At 40.1% G+C, this 23815-nt stretch overlaps 1 protein-coding gene across 1 annotated transcript; it reads right to left on the bottom strand.

The window, feature by feature from the left end:
• Window positions 1–10033: 10033 nt before the first annotated feature.
• Window positions 10034–21083, bottom strand: LOC117499629 (myosin heavy chain, fast skeletal muscle-like). The gene is made up of 41 exons (XM_034152152.1): window positions 21048–21083; window positions 20874–20914; window positions 20153–20374; window positions 19934–20077; window positions 19695–19851; window positions 19576–19603; window positions 19383–19479; window positions 19180–19272; window positions 19028–19091; window positions 18850–18948; window positions 18649–18752; window positions 18391–18529; window positions 18160–18278; window positions 17751–17900; window positions 17480–17650; window positions 17081–17381; window positions 16864–16928; window positions 16682–16769; window positions 16453–16570; window positions 16247–16370; window positions 15680–15816; window positions 15351–15606; window positions 15023–15265; window positions 14764–14940; window positions 14540–14685; window positions 14357–14447; window positions 13869–14258; window positions 13618–13744; window positions 13410–13528; window positions 13126–13322; window positions 12700–12883; window positions 12424–12589; window positions 12188–12312; window positions 11782–12090; window positions 11487–11690; window positions 11254–11379; window positions 10996–11166; window positions 10804–10908; window positions 10613–10708; window positions 10329–10460; window positions 10034–10132 (listed from the first exon to the last, which is right to left on the bottom strand). The coding sequence occupies exons 3-41, from the start codon at window positions 20357–20359 to the stop codon at window positions 10112–10114; spliced, it is 5790 nt and encodes a 1929-aa protein (XP_034008043.1). The 5' UTR covers window positions 20360–20374; window positions 20874–20914; window positions 21048–21083; the 3' UTR covers window positions 10034–10111.
• Between the last annotated feature and the right edge of the window lie 2732 nt (window positions 21084–23815).

Below are 23815 nucleotides of genomic sequence, written 5' to 3'. Positions count from 1 at the left end.
GGATGAAGGTGACTAAATATGACTAAAACTAAAAAGGTAATTTAACACAGGACTAAGACTAAAACTAAATAAAAAAATAGCTGACGAAATTAACACTACCACACACACACACACACACACACACACACACACACACACACACACACACACACACACACACACACACACACACTAAACATCTCTACCACACACACACACACACACACACACCCACACACACACACACACACACACACACACACACACACACACACACACATAAACACTAAACATCTCTACCACACACACACACACACCCACACACCCACACACACACACACACACACACACACACACACACACACACACACACACACACACACACACACACACACACACACACACACACCCAGTCTCACGGCATTTCGTGTTATAGTCACGACATTTAATCTATTGATTCGTGTTCACCATCGCGATTTTCCCCTTTTTTTCGTGTCACACAGAACGATTTTAAAAGCAATGTATTTCTATTGGTAGTATGTTTCGTGCCCGCAACACGTCTTTTTGTCCGCTCGGGTCTTGGTAGACCGGAAGCTGTGTGGTTCAGAAAAACATGTTCTTACTCAATATCAAGCCACGATTATTGTTTTTATTTTAAATCGTATAATGTCAGACTTTTTTTGCCGTCTGTGAGGAAAATAAATGGGGCTCAGATCCTCAAAATACTGAAATCTGTATTTTTTAAATCTTTTTTTCCTTCTAATTTGTTATTCTTTTCTAAATAACACACTGTTATTTACTCAACAATAACACACAATTATCCTTGTTTTTATTTATTCGTTTAATTCTATCATCTCTTGCCGTTCCTCAGGAACTACATTTCAAAATAAAGTCACCGGAAACAGACGTAGGCCTACAGATGTAGCACTCCAGATAGGACTCCAGCTTACAGCTTCCTGCCTAAGACCTGCCTAAGACCAGCGTCTGGGAATGTTAAGCCCTCCCACTATTTTCCAAGAGGGCGTTGCCAGATTTTCAATTTCAGGATTTAACCAGGAGATGGCGCTTCATTCACAAATACAGAAAGAAAACTTTTCATGGACTTTCAGTTGTGTTTTGAAGAGCATTTGAACACATCAATATTTTAGATCAAATAAAGTATATCTAATCTTGTAATTCAATAATATATAGTCTTTATATATTAAATAATCATAATAATAATGTAAATGTTTACATTACACTTCTTTATTTGTTATGCTCATACTTTTACCTTTACAATCGTTTGCTTTAATATGCAGTATATTTTTTGTATATTTTTGTGTTTGCTTCCTCCTGCTCCCTTTCGGACACATACTGTATGATTTATTATTAATATGAAGATATTATTAAGATAAGATAAGATGTTACTTTATTGATTGAACATTTTAGTTTAGAATGTGCTATCCCACGGTAATTCAGAAGGCTCACAGGTCACATTCCGACCATTATTTAAAACAATAGGCGCTTTCACACCGTCTACAGTTTGATTTGCATACAGTAGAGGGAGCTGTGGCTGAATGGCCGGCGATTAGGTGTGGCGCATTTATCATTAGGTGATCAGAGCTGCCTGCCTGCCGTCAGATTTCATTTAAAAAACAGGTCTGATTTTAAAACTATTTCTGCGCTCATAAAGAATGATAAGAATAAGAATAATGCGTATTGAACTGGTTTCATTAATTAGTGAGTTTATTTAAGGTAATTAGGTAGAAGCCCTTTTTTATCAGTAACGAATTTAGCAGTTGAACATAAAAGTCAACTAACTGAGTGTCACTTGCAATGACAGTGTTGTGTTTTTATTTTATGAACCTTTTACATTAAAAATGGTTGTTGAATATATAAATATTATTATGAATATGGATAAATACTAGGCTATTTATTATAAATGTTAGTCCTTAACATCTATCACTGTGTATATCACCATTCTTTAATTACATGTTTGATAAGTTTCTATGAAATAAGAAATGAATACAATTAAAATGTAATTATCATATCATATATTATAATGTATTGTATTATTAAGTAATATCATACATTAAAGGTAGGGTAGGTAAGTTTGAGAAACCGGCTCGAGATTGCTAGAATTTGAAAATGCACAACCAAAGAAAATCTGCCACTTCCTTATAGAGCCCCTCCTCCAACACACACGAACGCGCACATGACCAATGAGGGCACAAGATAAGTTTGTGCACAGATGGAAGGCTGACAGGCAGGTAGGCCATCCAGTTATTTTAGCCGGGCCGGCTAAAATGATTGGTCGTACTTTTTACAGTATTACGGCTTCCACAGATGACATTTTTTTATGGATTTTTTGTCAAAGCACTTAAAATATTCATTGCTATCGGGATGTTAAGAGCATTCCATGGAATATAACAAAAAGTGTATCTCGAGCCGGTTTCTCACATTTATGCATCAATAATTACAACGGAGTATTTCTAAATACAAGTTGTAAAAATACTTATATGTATTTAATACTAATAACATAATGATTCATTTTACTTTCAGATGATAATACTTTTCAGTGTTAGGTTTAGGTCCGGTCTGACAGCGCTTAGCTCTCTGCTGCAGAGAAGAAGAGAAGATCACTTCTCTAAACAAAGTCAAAAATCGTACATCCAAACGGAATAAATATAATTAATAGGGCTGTCAGTCGATTCAAATATTTAATCGCGATTAATCGCATGATTTTCCATAGTTAATTGCGATTAATCGCAAATTAATCGCACATTTTTTATCTGTTCTAAATGTACCTTAGAGGGATATTTTTTTAAGTTTTTAATACTCTTATCAACATATGAGTGGACAAATATGCTTTATATGTTTGTTTATTATCATTTGAACAATGACAAATATTCTCATGAATATTAAACACAACAACCTCTGAACATTACAAATATTCGCCTCAATTCAACCTGGAACCACTCTCATACAATAATACAATACAAAGTGTGTGTGTGTGTGTGTGTGTGTGTGTGTGTGTGTGTGTGTGTGTGTGTGTGTGTGTGTGTGTGTGTGTGTGTGTGTGTGTGTGTGTGTGTGTGTGTGTGTGTGTGTGTGTGTGTGTGTGTGGAGACACTGTGATGGATCGTTGGAGCTATGTGCAGCTCCAGGCATATATGCTCGAACGGGAGCTGCCTGGACGCTGCAATCATGTTGCGCGCACTATCCGTGCTGAGTGTGCTGACTTTTCGTACAATGTCCCACTGTCTGGCTACCTGCATAAAGTCAAGTGCTCGGCGCAGTTGTCGGCGAAATGTCGCACATTTTATTAAATGTTTGATATTTCTGGCACAGACCCTTTCATACCGGCAATGCGCGATAGAAACAACAGAAACTGCGACAGCATAAATATGCGAACACAAAACTACAGACTGCTGGAGAAGAGAGATCACAGGGGGGGGTTGGGACACACACATTCCGTTGGCCAATTAGTTTTAAACAAAGAGTATACTCAACATACAGTAGGCATAGGGGGGTGGGGGCTGGTGAACGGTATGGTCAATGTTTGTAAACACTGTGACATTTTGACTTTATTTGATCATTTCAGTTAACCTCTTAAGCACGCGGTCCCCCCATTGGACCCCTCCCACCGTTTTGTTTTCGAGATAATGTCTCAGGGCTTCTTAACATTTATGAAACTATTAATGTGTAGCACCAGATTAACGGGAAGAATCTCAGCTAACTGAAGATATGAACCATTTTTACCAAAACAAAACACAAGTCTCATAAGAAGCGTCTAAATGACCCCTGAGAGAAAAGATTCGAACGCACTGCGGCACACAATTCAAGATAAAAATACCCTTATTACTTATCGTAGCTGCACATACAATATAGCCGATTAAAGCTGAGACTCCACTGATTATTTAGGTATAGTATCATCACTGAGTGATCCGAACTTGCGACAGGGGAAGCAAACACAGACATCACAACACGTACCTTTACGAAGCTTTTATGGCAGATCGTCTCACCGTAGCTGTCAATTAGGTCAAAAGACGTGTTCAATGGCAATAAAACGAACAAAAAAAAGGCTACAACTGTTGATCCATAGGTTGATAATGTACCTGTGCCTTTGAAGAAATTATTTATAATCCATAATTCCATTTTTTATGTAAAAATCGGAGCGGAAAAGTTAGCTGCTAATGGTAGCCACCAGAGTGTATGCAGCTTCCGGTTTTGGTAACGCGTCACTCTCACTCCTTATTTGTTAACGTTTTGGTGTGTATATAACTTTCCCTCGATTCCATTGGCTCTAGCGGTTATAAAGAGATTTCATTCATCAAAATCGAACAAGGGGGGCCAGAGATAGGTCAAATCCACCCAAATGACCCCAGAAGTGGGGGTTTTTGGCTAAATCTCTCTAAAAAGGTCAAATTTCACTTGTTTTGCATCAATCTTGATACAGGGAACTTATTATATGTTGTACTTTGGATTCCTAAAGCTTTTAGTCTACTAACCCATCATCCAAGGGTAGTTTTCACTATAAGTAAAAAATAATTTTTGGACGGACTATAATTTACAGTTTTTTACTATGTAAAATCTGAATTGTCTTTAAAATAAAAAACATCTATATTGATTCTGACTTTTCTACATCCAAGTCACAGGTTTTTCATTACTTTGAGAAAAAAGATTATTAATTTAACCCTTTTAGAAGGGAAGATATGGTCATTTGTTCTGGGAATGTCATTTTCGAGCCTGAGACCTGAAAAACAGGCTCAGGGCTTAAGGCGAGACACGGCAGGCAAAAACATCGTTTTTCCTGCACTGGTCAATTTTGAGATTTTGTGCTATTTTGATTCCATAACATGTTTTCTTTCAGGCTTTTGGAAGGAAAACGTACAAAATACACATTTAAGTGTTTATTTTACAATAGTTTGTCTATTTGCGTCTGTAGATTTCTCCTACATTCACCAAAAGTTAGCATTCTAACGTAACATAAAGTACCGCGACCGCTGTTTGCACCATGTCTTCAGAGGTATCGTTGGAAAGCTCCGTTTCTCCTGCACAATCTCATCGGATCCAAATATGGTCATTTCCTTTGTATCAGCAACCAATCGTGAAAGTGCAAAGGGGTCTTAAACCAAGAAACGAAATCTCATTGGCTGGTGTCAATTTCTGACAACGTGATTCGTTCAGATGCATCACGTGGTGTGCTAAAGCACTTCCTGGTTAGCTTTCCGCTAGAAATTTAAATCTGAAAATGGCAAAATAGCGGAGAAAAAACGTTCACAGAGAAGACGACAACAATTGTCACTTGCACAAAGCAAGGTTATACAAAAAACAAATGACCCCGAACATGAAATACCTTCACGGAGTGCGTCGATGCGCAAGCTATCATCCAGATAACAGGAGGGTTTAGCTAGCGTCACACTGCAATCTTTAAAGGTCGTTTTCTCAAAATGAGTTTTTTCTCCTACTCTGAGTTCGAAATTTCCCCTTCAGTAGCAGTTACATACACCAAACCTTCCAGTTATATTCCTATCAATATTATGAAGGCTTTTAGAGAAGGGTTTGGTCATATATAATTCATAGCCTGAATTATATAACATTTTATACCTAAAAACATGGTGAAAATTGATATTTTAGGGCTGTTGACAGTATTTTCTGATTTATGGAGTGATACAAAGAGATATCCAAAATCCCTTCTGTAAAAGCCTTAGATATAAAATATAAAATTATGACTACAAAATGAAACAATAATTTTGATCCTGGCTTTATCCAAAGTTCCGATTTCGGTTCCTGAAATGTGTTAAAATATGCGCATATTTCATGAGATAATGGTTCATTTGCATATTTAAACATGCTATTTCAGAAGACTTGTAATACAAAAAACAATTGCCTTATTGTAAGTAATTAACTGGAGAAATTTTTAGCTGATATCTTTAAGTTAAAAAAATTACCCTATTCACCTGGGGTGTCTCGCCTTAAGAGGTTAAAAACTAACGTTCATATATCTCTTTTTGAGAAGAGAAATATGAATATGTTAGTGGCTGACCCAGCCCCATGGTCTGTCACAGTAGTGCGGGAAAGAGAAGTGCACTGTTTTGCCTGGCTGGACCTGTAATTTACAGGAAAGGAGTGCGCGCTACTAAAGAGACGCGCTACCATGGAAACCAAACAATGGTGTAGCTGTATTGAAGTCTTAGTGGAAACAGTAACATGTGGAGCGTTATGTTAGAATGAAACAGCCAGGTCGTGACTCACAAAAAAAAAGTGTTACTTCACTAACTGTAAGCTTGTCACTCAGAGTAACCTACTGTTAACTTAACTGCTGGAGAAGAAAGATCAGGGGGGGGGGAGAGAGCTGTGGCTGATGGGCCATTAGGTGTGTAAACACACAGCTGAGAGCTGCCGTTTCATTCAGACTGTTTAAAAAACGGTAACAACGGACTATTTTTCTTAGCGGATGCATGTCAATTTAAATCAATACATACAACTATTTTTTAAATCAATAAAAACATTTTCTAAATCCATAAAAGCATTTCTATTAATATTGGGAGTCATGTCGTTACTTTGTTGAGAATATGGCCATGTAATAAGCGGGATAATGTGCAGCGACTTGGTCATTATGGGGAAAATAACACCCAGGGATCAAGATCCTGATCTGCCTGACGAGGCTCCATTAAAATATAAATATATTTTGTGAATTACTGAGTTTAGGCACGTTAAAAATGTATTCCAGGCATTCGCGTAGAACCGGTCAGCCGTGGTTACGTCGTGACACATAAACCTGGCGAGAATCGACCGGCTTTCTGGATCTTGGTGATGCTTGATATTGTCAGCCAGGGCAGTGCGCAGGATTGTGAAGGTGACGGCTGTTTCTAGCCCAGCATCAGCCCATGCCCTCTTCAAGTGAGCGTTCAGGTTCTTGGAGGCCAAAATCCCTGTTGTGAAAAGGAAGAATTCATTCTGAGGACCCAGCAATGCCTCTTTAATCCCCATCCACCGCATGACCCAGCTAAACTCCTTTACTGTAAGCGCCATCTCTGCTTCGCCAAATGTCTTGGCCGTCTTGTGATCCTGCACATGGATGATGTAGCCCTCAGCAGTTCCCCTTTTGTCCGCCTCTAAGACCTCAGTGTTGGTCATGTTTGCGTACACGCCCGGACGGTGGCCATACAAGAGGCTCCAATGGAGGGTGAGATAGCCATAGAGAAAGTAATGGGTGATTGAGGTCGGCTTGCTGGCCATCAGGTCGAGGAGCTCCCGGATGCGCTTCTCAGCGGCCGCCATGGCGGCGAGAAGCTCTGCCTGGCTCGGCAGACGATCCAGTTTGTTCCTCTTCACCTTAAACTGGTGGAGAGTGACTGCCTTATTCAAGTTTTTCATGTTGGCTTTCACCTCTCTGATTATGTGGGTGATATCAGACTGGGTGAGCCTGCACCCCCGGGGCTTTGACTCAGACATGTACCCCATGAAGTGGTTCACATTCTTCAGGAAGAACTCTGATGTTGTGACTGCCCGGCCCGACTTTGCAATATACTTGCTCCAGCCACGGATCATCTTCATGTTTTTTAGGAACTGCCAGTCTGACAGCCGGTTAACACCATGGGCCATGTATACTATGAAGTTCTTTATCCGGCTGACCTTCGACAGAACATTGTCTTTCTGTTTTACTGTCGGAGCGACACCCAAACAATGATCCCTGTATGTCTGAAGGTACGCTTCCATGCTTTTAGGCAACGTGATTTCACGCATGGTATTCCCCCGTCCAGTGGACCAGTAATTTGAGGGAGAGGGCAAGTCCTTAGCCAGCTTAGCTTTCAGTTTATTGTAGACAGACGCACGGGTCTTCTGGCATACAGGGGTCTCGCTACCGGAGGCTACTGGTGACTGACTTGCAGTCTGGGCAGGGGTATTGACACGGGTCTCGCTACCGGAGGCTACTGGGGACTGCATGACAGTCTTGACCGGGGTCTTGAGAGGGGTATTGCCCCCTGAGGCTACTGGGACTGGGATTTTATATTCAATCTGACCGTTAATATTCCAGTGAGACGAAGTACGTCCAATGACCGGAGGGATCCCATGTTAATTTTGTCCGAAAACCGGAGCATTCCCTTACTTTCAGAAGAACGTTCTGGGAACCAAAAGAAAACTTCCCGCTGAAAACATTCCTAGAACAATGAATGTAACATTCTCAGAATGTTTTTAGAACCAAACATTTCTAGCTGGGGATAAGAGAAGGGGACGAGTGGAAGACGGGGTTTAATACCCCCAGTGGACATTATGAGTACCGGGTAATGCCCTTTGGATTATGTAACGCTCATGCTGTCTTCCAGACCTTCGTCAATGACATTCTAAGAGACTTCTTCAATGTATTTGTGTATGTATATCTGGATGACATATTAATCTTTTCCCCAGACAGTCAAACCCATGTTCCACAGGTTCGTCAAGTCCTCCAGAAGCTACTGGAAAACCACCTGTACGTCAAAGCCGAGAAGTGTGAGTTTCACGCAGCCACCGTTTCTTTTCTGGGACACATTGTAACCGCCAACCAGGTACAGATGGACCCTTCCAAGGTTAGTGTTGTGGCTAATTGGCCCACATTAACCAACAAGAAAAAGGTGCAACAGTTCATAGGGTTTGCAAACTTTTATCGAAAGTTTATCCGGAACTTTAGCTCTGTTGCTAAACGTGAATGGCACGCCTCAGCCATATCCTGGTCCCCCAAACACTCGAAGCAGAGGTGGTGGGGATCGGCGCCCGCTATTAAGCCAGAGCACGAAGGACAGGCCCGAGTTTCTAGAAGTGGCGACTCCATGAAGGTATGATAACTCTTTCTTCTTCTTTCAAACGTTTTACTTTCTCTGCTTCAGTTGTTGTTCGCTCGCTGAAGAGAAAAGGATGAGAGTCAGGAGGCGTGGCCGCCTTATATACGGTGGGCTTGCGCACGCATTCAGGTAGGCCCGCCCCGAGGGGCCGGCTACGTTTATAGATATCTCAGTAGATGAATGCTCGCATAGCATGATTGAGGGTAGTACCCATAGAGTCCAGTAGAGGGTGGAGCCTGCGTAAGATATAACTGAGTCCCATTAAGAATGCATTGAGGATTATATCTGACAATTTTGCCAACATCTTGCAGGAAACAGTGTCTGAGGGCATGTTCATTTAATAAACTATGAATGTTTTATATCCATGTAACGGAAGAAACTCATCTAACTGATCTTTTTTTTTTTTTTTTCTAAATAAAACCCACAATGCTAACGCTGAGCCTCTGAATTAGCAACGGGCGAAGAATGCTAACAGATTACTGCACCGAAATTCACTAACAAAACCTTATTATTTATCTTTTCTGCACATCCATGACATCTTTTCACATCGTGAGGTGACACAGAATCGAAGGGTACCCTCATTATCACTCAATTATACGAACTTGCGACTTTATAAACAAAAACAGACATCAAAACATGTGGCGCTAGGTAGCTAAAAATGCTGCAAGTTTGACAAGTTTTTGTCTCTTCATGCCCTTAAGAGGCATTTTGTTTAATTTTTTTTCTTAATTTTTTTTTTTTTACAACGTAGGAGAAGTTTTCCTACGTTTTTCATGAAAAATTATGTCCAAGGAGTGTAGGGTTTGGGAATTATGGCAGGTTTAAAACATCTTTTTGGGCGAATTTCAAACTCTCCTCCACTCTGTTTTGAGATCAAAGCACTTTTTAAAGCACTTCTAAAAGGTAAACATATTTAGCCTCTTAAGTCATCACATGCCTAATATTCATGTTAGTTGAAATTGTATTTGATTCTTGAATTATTGAAATTATTAGGTTTGTTCACCTGAGAGTGCAAAAGTCCAACACGCTCACTGGCATCAACCAGCTCTTGCTCAGCAATTTTGCGACTTCTCTCTGTCTGTTTACGAGTTGCGCAATACACACTAATGTTAAAATCTGAAAAAGGCCTCTCTACCTAGGAATTCGCACTAATAAGAAGAAGAAAAAGAAGAAGAAGATGATTAAAGTAAAGAAGAAAAATTGTGAAATGCTGTTCCACAGCATTCACACTAATAAGAAAGACAATTCCATTGAAGATCAAAAACGTTTATTGTGGTATATTTCACATCATATTATATGATTAGAAACACCCAATAAACTCAAGTGCTTTATTCAGCTGCTTCTTTTCCCTGTAAAAAAACAAACAAAATATAAATACATACAGTGTAAGCATAAACATCATACTCTGCATACATCTGAATGTTTTCTCTGTCGTTCATTTCATAAAGATTTGGGCTATATTTGTTCTGTCAAGACTTAAGTATTGCATTAAGAGATATTTAATTACATTTTCATTCATAAAAGCTGAAATGTCTTTATAGTTACCTTGCCAGAGTCACGGCTCTTTGCTCTCAGTTTGTTGACCTGGGTCTCTGCAATGTCAGCACGCTCCTCAGCCTCCTCCAGCTCATTTTGAACCTTCCTGCACTTGGACAGATGAGTATTGGCTTGTTCCTCCTGGAATAAGAGATACATAGTTTAAGGTACAGAAACCTTCAAAGACTTTAACATATAATATAAAAATGTTATGGTAATCTTAACAATCAGCAAGATTTGCTGGTAAAAATAAATCTGACATATCTACAAAACAATGTATATATTGTCCTTACCGCCTCCTCAGCCTGCCTCTTGTAGGCCTTCACCTTCAGCTGCAATTTGTCAACCAGATCCTGCAGCCTGGCAACATTTTTCTTGTCCTCCTCAGTCTGTGCCAATTTAGATTTGCATGTTTAAATATTGTAAAAGGTTAGTATATTAGATGAATTGGTACTGTACATTTTAACTATGAAAGTAACCATACCTGATAGGTGAGCTCCTTAACTCTCCTCTCATATTTGCGGACACCTTTAACAGCATCTACTCCACGTCTCTGTTCAGCCTCAACCTCTGCTTCCAGCTCACGCACCTTTTGAATAATATTAAAACATTAAGTATCCAGCTTGTTTTCAAAGGTTTCTTTCAGCTATATAAATCTTAGTATGACTTTTTTTACCCTAGACTCCAGTTTCTGGAGCTGCTTCTTGCCACCCTTCATGGCCAGGTTCTCAGCCTCATCCAGACGGTGCTGCAGGTCCTTAACAGCAACCTCCAGGTTCTTCTTCATCCTCTCCAGATGAGCACTAGTATCTTGCTCCTTCTTCAGCTCCTCAGCCATCATAGCAGCCTACAGGAGACATCAAAACATGTTAATTAGAAATATCAACAAAAGAAATGGCCGTTAAAAGTAAGAACACATGACATTGAAACCTACATCAGTGATGGACTTCTTGGCCTTCTCCTCTGCATTCCTTGCTTCCTGCACAGTGTCATCCACTTCACCCTGGACCTGGACCAGGTCTGTCTCAAGCTTCTTCTTGGAGTTCACAAGGCTTGTGTTCTAAAAGGTAAAACTATTTAGCCTCTTAAGTCATCACATGCCTAATATTCATGTTAGTTGAAATTGTATTTGATTCTTGAATTATTGAAATTATTAGGTTTGTTCACCTGAGAGTGCAGAAGTCCAACACGCTCACTGGCATCTACCAGCTCTTGCTCAGCAATTTTGCGACTTCTCTCTGTCTGTTCCAGAGCAGCTCTAAGTTCCTCAATTTCAGCCACCATAAGACCGTTTCTACGATCCACCATAGCAGCCTGCTCCTTGAAGTCCTCCTGGGCTCTGACAGCATCATCAAGGTGCAGTTGTGCATCCTAGTGAGAAAAAGATCAAACATATATACATGAATGCCAAAATGTAGCCCAATCTACCATAGTTGGAAAATAAACTGTTCCTTTTCTATACCTTCAGCTGTGCCTGCACAATCCTGAGCTGCTTCGTGGACTCAGCAGCCTGGCGGTTGGCATGGCTGAGCTGAATCTCCATCTCATTCAGATCTCCCTCCATCTTCTTCTTGATTCTCAGGGCATCGTTCCTGCTCCTGACCTCAGAATCCAGAGTGCCCTGCATGGAGTCAGTCACTCTCTGGCTGTTCCTCTTGATCTGTTCCATCTCTTCATCTTTCTCTGCCAGCTTCCTGTCCACCTCACCCTTAATCTGGTTGAGTTCCAGCTGGACACGCAGGATCTTAGACTCTTCATGTTCCAGAGTTCCCTAATGAAATCAAACAATTAAACACTCATCTTTGCCTTCAAACACTGATATATTTGTCAATGATTTTTAATGTTATGAACTCCCAGGAAAGAAATACCTCAGCCTCTTCAAGAGCTGTCTGGATCTCAGTCTTCTCTGTCTCCACCTGCTTCTTGGTCTTCTCCAGCTCATGGATGCTCTTGCCAGTCTCACCAATCTGTTCAGTCAGATCTGAGATCTCCTCTGCAGAAACATACATGGGTTTTATCATATTGTTGAGCCTTAAATGGTAAAATATCAACAACAACAAATGTCCAACTCATGTTGAACTCTGTGACATTATGTAGAACTCACGTTGCAGATTCTTATTTTCACGCTTCATGGTCTCCAGATGATCAAGAGCCTCCTCATAAGAGTTCTTCATCTTGAACAGTTCAGTGCTGAGTGAACGAGCCTCCTTCTGTGCCCCCTCAAGCTCTGCCTGACCCTCCTCATACTTCTGCTTCCACTCTGCCAACACCTGAATAATACAATTCATACAGTTTATTTGGTTATGTTATAGTATCAGGGCAAAATAAATATTCATGTCATTGTTTGTGTGTTTTGACCAAACACAGTAAATTGTGTTACCTTGTCAAAGTTCCTCTGCTTTTTGTCCAGGTTGGCAGCAAGGCCATTGGCCCTCTCCACATCAATCATGAGGTCCTCCACCTCACTCTGGAGCCTCTGTTTGGTTTTCTCAAGAGAAGCACACTTGGAATTCACTGCCTCAATCTGTTCCTCAGCCTCCTGAAGGCGCTGGGCAAGCTTTTTCCTGTTTGAAAATTGAGGTATTTGTGGCTCAGTTAAACTCATAAAGTTACAAGTTATTTTCTAGTTATATTTGCATATATGAAACAACTAATTACCGTATTAATTAATCTAAATGATTGGCCTCAAAGTAAGGAGCTATACACATTTTAAAATACTAATGTTATTACCAGCAATTCAGGAATCAGTAGAGTGTTTGCTAAAATGCTACACTTCTGGCCATTTAACAGTTTGAATGTCACTCACTTGGATTCCTCAAGCTCCTCAGTGCGCTGGATAGCATCAGTTTCATACTTCGATCTCCACTGAGCCACCTCACTGTTGGCCTTGGACATTCCACGCTGCAGCTCAGCCTTGGCCTCCTGCTCCTCTTCAAACTGCTCCCTCAGCAGATCACAGTCATGGCGGGCTGATTGCAGGCCATGGGCAAGAGCATTCTTGGCCTGTTGTAAGAAATATTATTAACCTTTACACAATTTCTAAATCACAAACAAATCATACAAATATATACTATCTTAATGGTTTCTTACCTTAACCTCCTCCTCAATCTGTCTCTTCAATTCATCAATCTGCTGTGTGGAGGCCTGCTTGCCTCTGGTCAACTGAGAGACAAGAGCTTCCTTCTCTTCAACTTGACGGCTGAACTCACCTTGTGTGAAAAATATTATAATACGTTAGTTTGTGTTACGTTTCTCAATCATATACTCCACAGATGGTTCACCAAAAACATGTAGATACCATTTTCTGTCAGGAGACGTGCTTTCTGTGAACTTGTGTCATTGATTTGGCGGACGTTTTCATCATTCTTGGTCTTCAGTTCGCTAAATTGGTCCTCAAGAGTACGGCACATCTTTTCAAGATTTCCCTAATGAGGACAAATTAAACAAAATCAGTGATCAGATTTTATTCACAAAATAATTTACATGTTGTACTACATTCATATTGGTAACATATAATATCATTTAAAAAAGCATGTAATGCTAGTGTACCTTTGCCTTAGCAACATTCTCCATGTTGCTAGAGAGGTCATCAATCTCCATCTTGTATTCACTCTTTTCCTTCTCAAGCTTCTGCTTGACACGCTGGAGGTTGTCAATCTGCTCTCCCAGCTCAGCAACACTGTCAGCCTGCTTCTTGCGAAGGGCAGCAGCAGTTGCTTCGTGCTGCAGAGTGGACTCCTCAAGATCACGACGGAGCTTCTGGAACTCAGCCTCACGCTTCTTGTTCATCTCAATCTGAGCAGAGGTGGCACCTCCAGCCTCCTCCAGCCTCTCACTGATCTCCTCAAGTTCCCTGGAGAGGTCAGCTCTCTGCTTCTCAACCTTGGCACGAGCTGCACGCTCAGCCTCAATCTCCTCTTCCAATTCCTCAATACGAGCCTGTTGAATGTAGATGTTTTCTCTTTTAGCAATCATTCACTTTATTACACATAATAGCAAATGTATGCAGTATTGTTAAGTGTAACACAATATCTCACCTGGAGCTCCTTGATCTTCTTCTGGAGCTGAGCACCCAGAGACTGCTCATCTTCAATCTTGCTAAGGAGCTGACTGCATTCAAAGTCCTTCCTGTGAAAAAAATTGATAAAGTGCATTGAGTTCATGCAATTGAACACTTCTTTAAAAAAATGTATGTTGTGCAAACAGAAAAACTAAGTTACTTTTTGATTTTCTCATCAGACTGCTGCTTGTCATTCTCAAGATCCATGACGGATTCCTGGGCCAGTTTGAGATCACCCTCAAACTTTCTCTTGGTTCTCTCCAGGTCCATACGCAGCTTCTTCTCTTGCTCCAGAGAACCCTCAAGCTAAACAAAGGTATACATTTTTAATTATCATGTTCAAGAATAATCTTGCTTTGCCAAATCAAGTGACTGTAAACTTACATCATCCACTTGCTGCTCAAGCTTGGTCTTGGCCTTGGTCAGAGTGTTGACTTTGTCTTCCTCTGCCTGCAGGTCATCAAGAGTCTGCTGATGAGACTCCTGAAGGGCTTTCTTTTCCTTGGTCAGCTTAGCAACGCTCTCATCCTGAGAGGCCATCTCCTCGGTCAGGTTCTTCACCTAAGTGTGCAAGAAAGATTTTGTTAATACAAATAAATTATTATAATCTCACTACCTAATGGACAGATCATTGATTACAAACCTTGTTCTCAGTGGCATGTTTCTCCTTTTCCACTTTGGCCAAGGTAAGCTCCAGGTCATCAATATCCTTCTTGAGCTCAGAGCATTCATCCTCCAGCTTTCTCTTCTTGGCAGTGAGCTCAGCATTCATTTCCTCTTCATCCTCCAGTCTCTCAGTTGTCTCTTTGAGTTTGGCCTCCATCTGAATCTTACCCTTGATGAGTCCCTCACATCTCTCCTCAGCATCAGTGAGATTGTCTCCTTCCTAGACCATTTTCATACAAATACATGTTAGCTCTTATTTATTCACAAACATGAAAAAGCGTATTTGTCTGTTGACGTGTACTTACAGATGCTATTTGCAGAGCCAGGTCAGTCTTCTCCCGCAGAAGGGAAACCAGCTTCTCCTCCAGTTCCTTCTTCTTGGCCAGGGCAGCAGCCAGGTCAGTTGTCATTTTGTCATAGTTCTCCTTCATATTTGCCAGCTCCTTCTCAGTTTCAGCACTCTGCAGCAGAGGCTTAATCTTGTAGTAGACCTTCATCCATGGCCAGTGTTTGACATTCATGAAGGAGCGCACGTTGTACTGGATGGTGTATATGGCTTCCCTGCACAGAAAAATTGGTTTTAGACAATATATTTATTTACACCATTGATCAGAATTAGCAGTTTTCAACGTGCCTCCTTGCTGTCATCTTCACAAACTCCGTTCTCATGAGATAACCACGACACAAAGCCTGAGTAATTCTGACCAGAGTTGCCAGTTTTTCGTCTCTCATCTCCTCAAGGGTACCCAGCAGGCCAGCCTTGAAGAACACCTGAACAAACAGAAACAACAAATTATTTCAGAATCAGAATACCTTTTTTCGAGGAGGGGAAATATAAATGTCTTTCAGCAAATAAATGATGAATTCAAGTAATGAACACTTGAAACACTGTATAACAAGCAAGCAAACAAACACAATGAAATATGTGACTCCTATTTACATGATGGTTTTTGGTCGGATGGAATGGTTTTAAGGCCAAGTCTTAATCACTTGTTTCATCATAATCATCACAATTTGTATTTTTTATTATTTGCCGGGATGGAAAAAGAGAGGCTACCAGAGTTGACCTCCTGAGGTAGTTTCATTAATTACATGTATAATACATACTACCGTAGTCACAGTAACATACAACAAATACACTGTACAGCGTCTTTGGTAAATATTCATTAGCTCAGTTATGAAGTAAATGTAAAGTACTTACCTTGGTGTGTCCAAATTTATATTCATCATGAGGAACATCAATTGACCCAAGCAGCTTCTCTGAAGCCTTCTTGTTGTCCATGAACTGACCGTCAGGGATGACACCGGCATTCAGCACCTTGTATCTATATGAAAGAGTTTATTGTCAGGAGGAGCATTACATTGTAATAATGAGAGGTTAAAATTCTATGTATAAAAACATTATACCTCTGCTTGAAATCAGCATAGAGGATCCTGCTGGGGAAACCTTTTCTGCAGATTCTAATACCCTCCAGGACACCATTACACCTGAGCTGGTGGATAACCAGGTGGTTCTCCATAAGCCCTGTACAAAAAAATATTATATATTTAATTATTTGAATAAATAGTAGGTATTTTAGTTGATGCAGCACAGAATTAAAAACCAAACCAGTCATCAATACTGTTGTATATGTACCTGGAGTCTTTATCTCATTGGGAATCAGACAGCGCACAAAGTGAGGATGGGTGGCCCTCAAGTTAGTCATCAGCTTGCCCAAGTTCTCCTGTAATCCATAATGGTGTCTCATGTCATGAAATGCCACAATTGGGAGTTTTAGTTTAAACAGAGATCTATATGTTTGCTTTGAGAAAACTTACCCTGAACTGTGAGGACACAGTCTGCATAGAACCACCCTTCTTCTTGCCTCCCTTCTTAGTAGCATCTGTTGATGTTTTGTTAGAATGTCATGAAATTAGCATAAACAAGTAATAGTTGATAATTTAAAATAAAATAATATTACAAATATATATTTGATCAGTAAAAAGTATATATTATCTCTGGTCTTAAATGTGTTTACTGTAGTTACTATCTTACCCTCAACTATTGGAGGATACAGCGAAACCAGCAGTTTCACTGAGGATTTCATGTACAGCTGAATGACAGAGTCGTTCAGGGGATCCTTGTTCTTGTCCAGCCAGCCAGAGATGTTGTAATCCACGGTACCAGCATAGTGCACCAGGGAGAAGTGGGCCTCAGCCTTGCCCTTTGCGGGCTTTGGCTTCTCAAATGCTTTGTTTTTGCCAAGATGCTGGTCATACAGCTTGTTCTTGAAGGATGTGTCTGAGGCCTTGGGGAACATGCACTCCTCTTCAAGGATGGAGAAGATGCCCATGGGCTTGAAAAGGTTGAAAGAGTTATATCATTTAGTGATACATTATAACAAATACAAAAACAGTTACATATGATGTATGATATAATAAATGAAGTGGTTACCCTTTCAATCAGCTCAATGCAGGCAGCCAAGTCCATACCAAAGTCAATGAACTCCCAGATAATACCCTCCTTCTTGTACTCTTCTTGCTCCAGGACGAACATGGTGTGGTTAAAGAACTGTTGCAGTTTCTCATTTGTGAAGTTGATGCACAGCTGCTCCAATGTATTGAACTGCAAAAGGACATATCATCTTAATAATCTCTTACAAGGCAATAAGAACTATTATTTATTGAAAAGTATCAACTGCTAAATTGTTCAAACTCTGGCTTACATCAAATATTTCAAAGCCAGCAATATCCAGCACACCAATGTAGAACTGTCTAGCTTGTTTGGTGTCCAACATATGGTTGATACGGATGACCATCCACAAGAACATCCTCTCATAGATAGACTTGGCCAGGGCAGGTACTGAGTTCATGACCTTAAAGAAAAAAAGTGATGTGATTTCATTTTTGACATATACAACTGGTATATTATATTATTTTCAAGATACATGCCACTAAAATTCCAAAACTAAAATTGAATCAAAGATCGCCCTTGAATTTAGAATTAAATTAGAACTCATTGACAGAAGTACAAAAAATGCCAACTGACATCGCATATATTTTTCCAAATGAAATCTGTACTACATTTTTTGTTTATAAACAGTAGAATGTTCGATATTGATCATCATTGTTTACCTGAGGTACAGTCTGTCCCTTGGTGACATACTCATTTCCGACCTTCACTCTAGGATAGCACAGACCCTTCAGCATGTCAGCGGAGTTCAGACCCAGCAAATAAGCAACCTTGTCAGCATCTGAAAATAATTCAGAAATGTCCATCATAATTTGTGAAGAACACAATGTTATCAAGAAATGTATCAATGTTGTTGCCAAGCTCTAAGCTTTGAGCTAAGATTAAATACTCACCCTCTGTGCCATCATTCTCAGCCTGCTCCTCACGCTGCTTTTGCTTGAACTTCATGTTACCATGGTGAAGCACAGCACCGGTCATCTTGTAAATGCTCATCTTCTCTTCATTAGTGAAGCCCAGGATATCAATAGCATTCTGATGTCAAAAGACACAAAAAACATAATTGTTCAAGCAAAAGTTCTTAAAAGAGTTGTAATGATGTTGCATTTGTTTCACAAAGTCTATTTAAATATGTTGAATTGAAAATTACTCACATCCGTGGCATCCAGCTCCACTTTGTCATCAATGCTGGCCACAACGATCTTACCCATGCTACACATGGGGAAGTCGTAGGGGTTGGTTGTGAGGAGTGCCAGTTCTAGAATCCAAAAAAAATAAACATGTCAGTAGATATTTAAAAAAAAAAGTAAAACTCTAATAAGGTTGAAACAATTGCAATATCTAATTCTCCTTACCAAGGAGCTCTGGCTTGTGGCCGGTCATCATCTGGTAGAAGATATGGTAGCCTCTCTCTTCCTCAAGCTGGAATGTCACTCTAGACTTCTCCAGCAGATCTACAAGTTTTGATCATGTCAGTGCCAGGCTTAATCTTACTTACAGTAGTTTGTATACACTATAAGGATTGTTACTTACAAGTCTCAATATCAGCACTAGCCAGTTTGCCAGCTGTGTTGAAATGGATTCTGATGAATTTACCCTGTTTGGAATAACATAATCATGAATGTCCCTCCACATGTGCAATGTAACAATGCTTCTCTCGTGTGTAGAAACTGTTCCATACTTACAAAACGAGAAGAGTTGTCATTCCTCACAGTTTTGGCGTTACCATAAGACTCAAGCAATGGATTGGCTGCAATAATCTGATCCTCAAGTGACCCCTAAAATCCAGGTTAAGAATAGCTGTCAGGAAACGACTTCATTTGTTCATCCCAGAAAAAACTTCTAAAGATAAAGAATCCTGAATCGTCATCATCATAGAGTAACATACCTTTGATGCGTCTCTCTTGGGTCCAGAAACTGAGATTGTTGCAAAGTACTGGATGACACGCTTGGTGTTCACAGTCTTTCCAGCACCAGATTCTCCACTGGGTAGAGACAGAGATTATTAAGAACTTGACCAATATGTTTGATTAATCTTAATTAAAAAACAATTGGTACAATTGTAAATGTTACAAACTTACGTGATCAAGACAGACTGGTTTTCCCTATCTGTAAAAGTAAAAAAAACATAAACCAATCAAGTACATGTTAAAAACAGAAACTGATACTGATGCGTTTTAAATGAGTGGTAATGACTTACCAGTAGCCATGAACTGATAAGCGTTGTCAGAGACAGAGAAGATGTGGGGTGGAGCCTCCATACGCTTCTTGCCTCTGTAGGCACTTACACATTCAGCATCGTATACTGGGAGCCACTTGTAGGGGTTCACAGTGGCACAGAACAACCCAGAGTAGGTCTAAAATATATCATAGAGAATTTAAAGGTAACTTCATGTTTCCAGCAAACATTTTTCAGTCTCATTAGGCAATTAGTCTTACGTAGATCATCCATGCTGCATAACGCTCTTTGAGGTTATACAGCACAGAGGCTTCATTGAGATGGGTCATCATGGCCATGTCCTCAATCTTGTCATACTTGGGAGGGTTCAATGGGAAGACCTCCTCTTCTTTCACTACCCTCTCCTAGAACAGGAAATGTGTTACAATGAGAAATGATCAAATTGAATTCCTTGTACACACTGATTTAATGATACGAACCTCCTCAGTTCCCAGTATTTTGACAGTGGCTTTGCCACCATCTTTCTTGATGAGTGTTGCCTTCACGTACAGCTCCTTGACATCAGACACAAAGCAAGCACTCTTGGCATCAAATGGTGCGCTTTGAGCCTCAAGTCTTTCCTTCTCTGACTTACGAAGGTAAATGGCAGCCTGGCCATACAAGGCCATCTCCGCGTCGGTACTCATGGTGGCAGTTTATTTCTGTGAAGTACACACAAGTAAGATACATCTTATTAATCTTACTTATTTTAATGTTTTCAATCAATTTGATTCTACAGCCCAGAATGTCTGTCATCAAAAAAAAATAAACATATCCCCATTAAATAGAATTCTCCTTGAAATTGAAATGGAAGGATTTAAATCAAATTCTCGTTAAATCGTCACACAAATGTGCACAGCACCACACTCAGTGAAATGTAGTCTTTGAATTGAACCCATCCTAGTATTAGAAGCAGTGGGCAGCTACTATACAGGGCCCAGGAAGCAGTGTGGGGGTCAGCTGCTTTGCTCTCAGAGGTAGGAAGTAAACTGAAATGTGGATTGGTAACAGTCCACACTTCAATTATTTTCCTGTGTACCGCTACCAGAACACATTCCAGTATGGAGTTAAAAGTAATTAGCTCATTAAAACGTTTTTCTAACTTAGATTGATGGAATAAAATATATTTACAAATGTAATGTAGTTGAAATATGTTCATACCTGTTCCACTCTTATTGAAAAGTCAGAAATATTCCACAATCCTGTTGAGAAGATATCATATTGGTTTTAAATCAACAAAATTGTTCATGATATTTTTTACAATGAATTTATATTTTAGAAAATTGAGCAAATACTGAATACATTGAAATGCTATACAGCAGAATATAAGCCTACCACAAGCTGAAGTCTCCAAAGGCCTTCCACCACACCGTCCTCTGTCCTGTTGGGGCCCCCTTATATACGATCTGGCTTGCTTACACATTGAGGTTAAATATGGGCCCTTGCCAAATATGGTGTGGACAACAGGCATTTTTTGGATTTCATCCAATAGAGCTAGTAACTCAGTCTCTCACAATTATGACTTGGGGTGCATCTGAGATTACAGGGGGTGCAGCTGTTAGTGCAATGTATGGCTCACCAACCTTAAATGTTAACACAGAGAGAGATCAATAAAACACAAACACAGACATAGTTGAGATTAATTATTATTCAGTTGCGCAACAACAATAATAATCTTGGAGCACAACATCACCTGCCACAGCAGTCAATCGTGGAAATGCCCCCCACCAGTAGCAATAATCATACAGTATATATAGCCACTGTAATGAACACACACACATTTTATTATGCAGCCTACCACACGAACGTCGAATGTTTTTGTTTCTTAAAGCTATACTTTTATATGTTGAAAAGGCATTATCTCATGACGTCTTTAGGAGTAATTAACTAACAAAGACTTAACCTGTTAAGCCCCGAGCCTGTTTTTCAGGTTTCAGGCTCGAAAATGACATGCCCAAAACAAATGACTACAACTTCACTTCTAAAAGGGTTATATGAATAATTTCTTTTATCAAAGCAAGGTTACATCTGTGAGTTGGATGTACAAGTGTCAGAATCAATATAGATTTTTCTCAGTCAGAGTGAATTCAGATGGAACATAGTAAAAAAAGGTAAATTCTTACCTCCGCCTAAAGAAAAAACATTACTTATAGTGAAAACCACCCTTGAATGATGGGATGGTAGACTAAAAGCTTTATAAATCCAAACTATAACATATAATAAGTACCCTGTATCAAGATTGAGGCAAAACAAGTTAAATTTGACCTTTTTAGAGAGGTTTAGCAAAAAAAAAGTTCCAGGCGGAATAAGCTTTCAGCACATTTGGGTATATCTGGTTCCATCAGTGCCATTTGACCTTTTTCAGGTACCAGACTATAAAAATGATGTATTACTAACTCTGTGTGACCCAACTCAATAACACACATCATATGGCTTACATGGAACATATACTTTTTATGTAAATACATTTGAGCAAAATTGTGTCACCAGCTATTTGTGTCAGCATGATGTTTATAGCTGCTGACACCATTTTGGCCCGTGCATTTATCAACCCTGAGCCCAACCCACCCTGATAAATGCACAGGCAAAGTTATGCTGGAAATATAGCTTATAAAACATGTTTACCTTTAAAAGATATTACCCATAATATTGTCCAATACTGTGAAAGTTAAGACTGCCCAAAACATTTTATAGCTTACTAAAACATGATGACCTCAAAATGATATGACCCATAACATTGTCCAGTGCTCTGAAAAGTTTAGATTGCAACAAATATGTTATAGCTTATAAAACATGACCTAAAAAATAGATGGGCCATAATATTTTGCAATACTTCAAATAGTTTCTACCTACCAAAGATTCCAGCTAGAACTCACCTGACATCATTAAACACTGTTAGAGGACACGACACAGAACACAGGATTGTGATAACTGTATTTATCACAACTGAGTGGAGACAGCGCTGTGGTTGAGAGATGAAGATGAGGTCCAGCAGTGTGTTCTTCTCTGTGGTGGCAGCAGTGATGAGCTGTGCATATCCCCTGGACTGAAACATCTCAAGAATTGGCTTACCTGCGTTGGATAAGAGGTTCTCATTGAAATCGCCACAGACAATGATGGGGTGACAATCCATGATCTCCAAGGAGTCCAAAAGGCTGCCCAGGTTTGAGAGGAGCGATCTCACGCTGTAGTCTGGAGGTCTGTAAACAGCTGCAATCAGTGCGCTCACTGGGGCTTGTACCTTCAGAGCCAGAAACTCAAGGTCCGTCACATTATGCACATACTGTTTTTCACACACTTGAATGTGGTTCTTCACATATACAGCAACTCCACCATCACCTCTGTTAGCAATCTGTGGAGAATTTGTGTAGGACAGGTGTCTGTTGCGTTTAAACATATTGTAACCTACTAAATGAAGACTGTCTGCAACAAAGGAGCCTTGCAGGTGAGCTTCTGTAAGATACAAAACATCAGCAAAACACAGTTCACAGAACAAACCATTCACCAATCCTTGAGACACGTCTGTGTTTCTGGTAAGCATAACATGAGCAACCTCAGCAACGGTGGTTGAATCTGGTAACTCACTTCTGCCTCCTTTAAATGGTTTGGCCTGTATTGCCATAGTTCCAGTTTGTCGGTACTTTCTGAAGTCATCTGCATCAATCTTGGTGATGTGGGAATAGAGACAAGCTAATGTTGCGGAGTTGTGGGAATCAACTTGTTTATTAGTTGCACAAATGAGCAGGACATCAGATGGACAAAGTGCAGGTTCAGTGACAGTCTGTGACAGCAAAGCTCTGTCTGCTGCTGATTTCACTTTCACATGGATCCGGTTCAACATATCTGCAAAGGCAACATCATCCTTCTGACACATAATCTCAGTGAGATTGATCATCTGAAAGTGTTCCTGCCAAAGGTCAATCTCACATGGGTCATAGCCATGAGCCATGAGCCATGAGCCATTTCAATCCGGTTTCCGATCAAAACACAGCACCGAAACAGCTCTTCTGAAAATCACAAACGACCTCCTCCTCCCTCTTAGGTGCCTTACAAACGATGGACGTCCGCTCTCGGGAGCGTCGGAGTGGTGCGGTCACCCTAAG

This window comes from Trematomus bernacchii, unplaced genomic scaffold, assembly GCF_902827165.1.
Source record: "Trematomus bernacchii unplaced genomic scaffold, fTreBer1.1, whole genome shotgun sequence".
Lineage (NCBI taxonomy): Eukaryota > Metazoa > Chordata > Actinopteri > Perciformes > Nototheniidae > Trematomus > Trematomus bernacchii.
The sequence above is the reverse complement of the archived record's forward strand: the minus strand, read 5'-3'. Positions and strand labels throughout refer to the sequence as shown.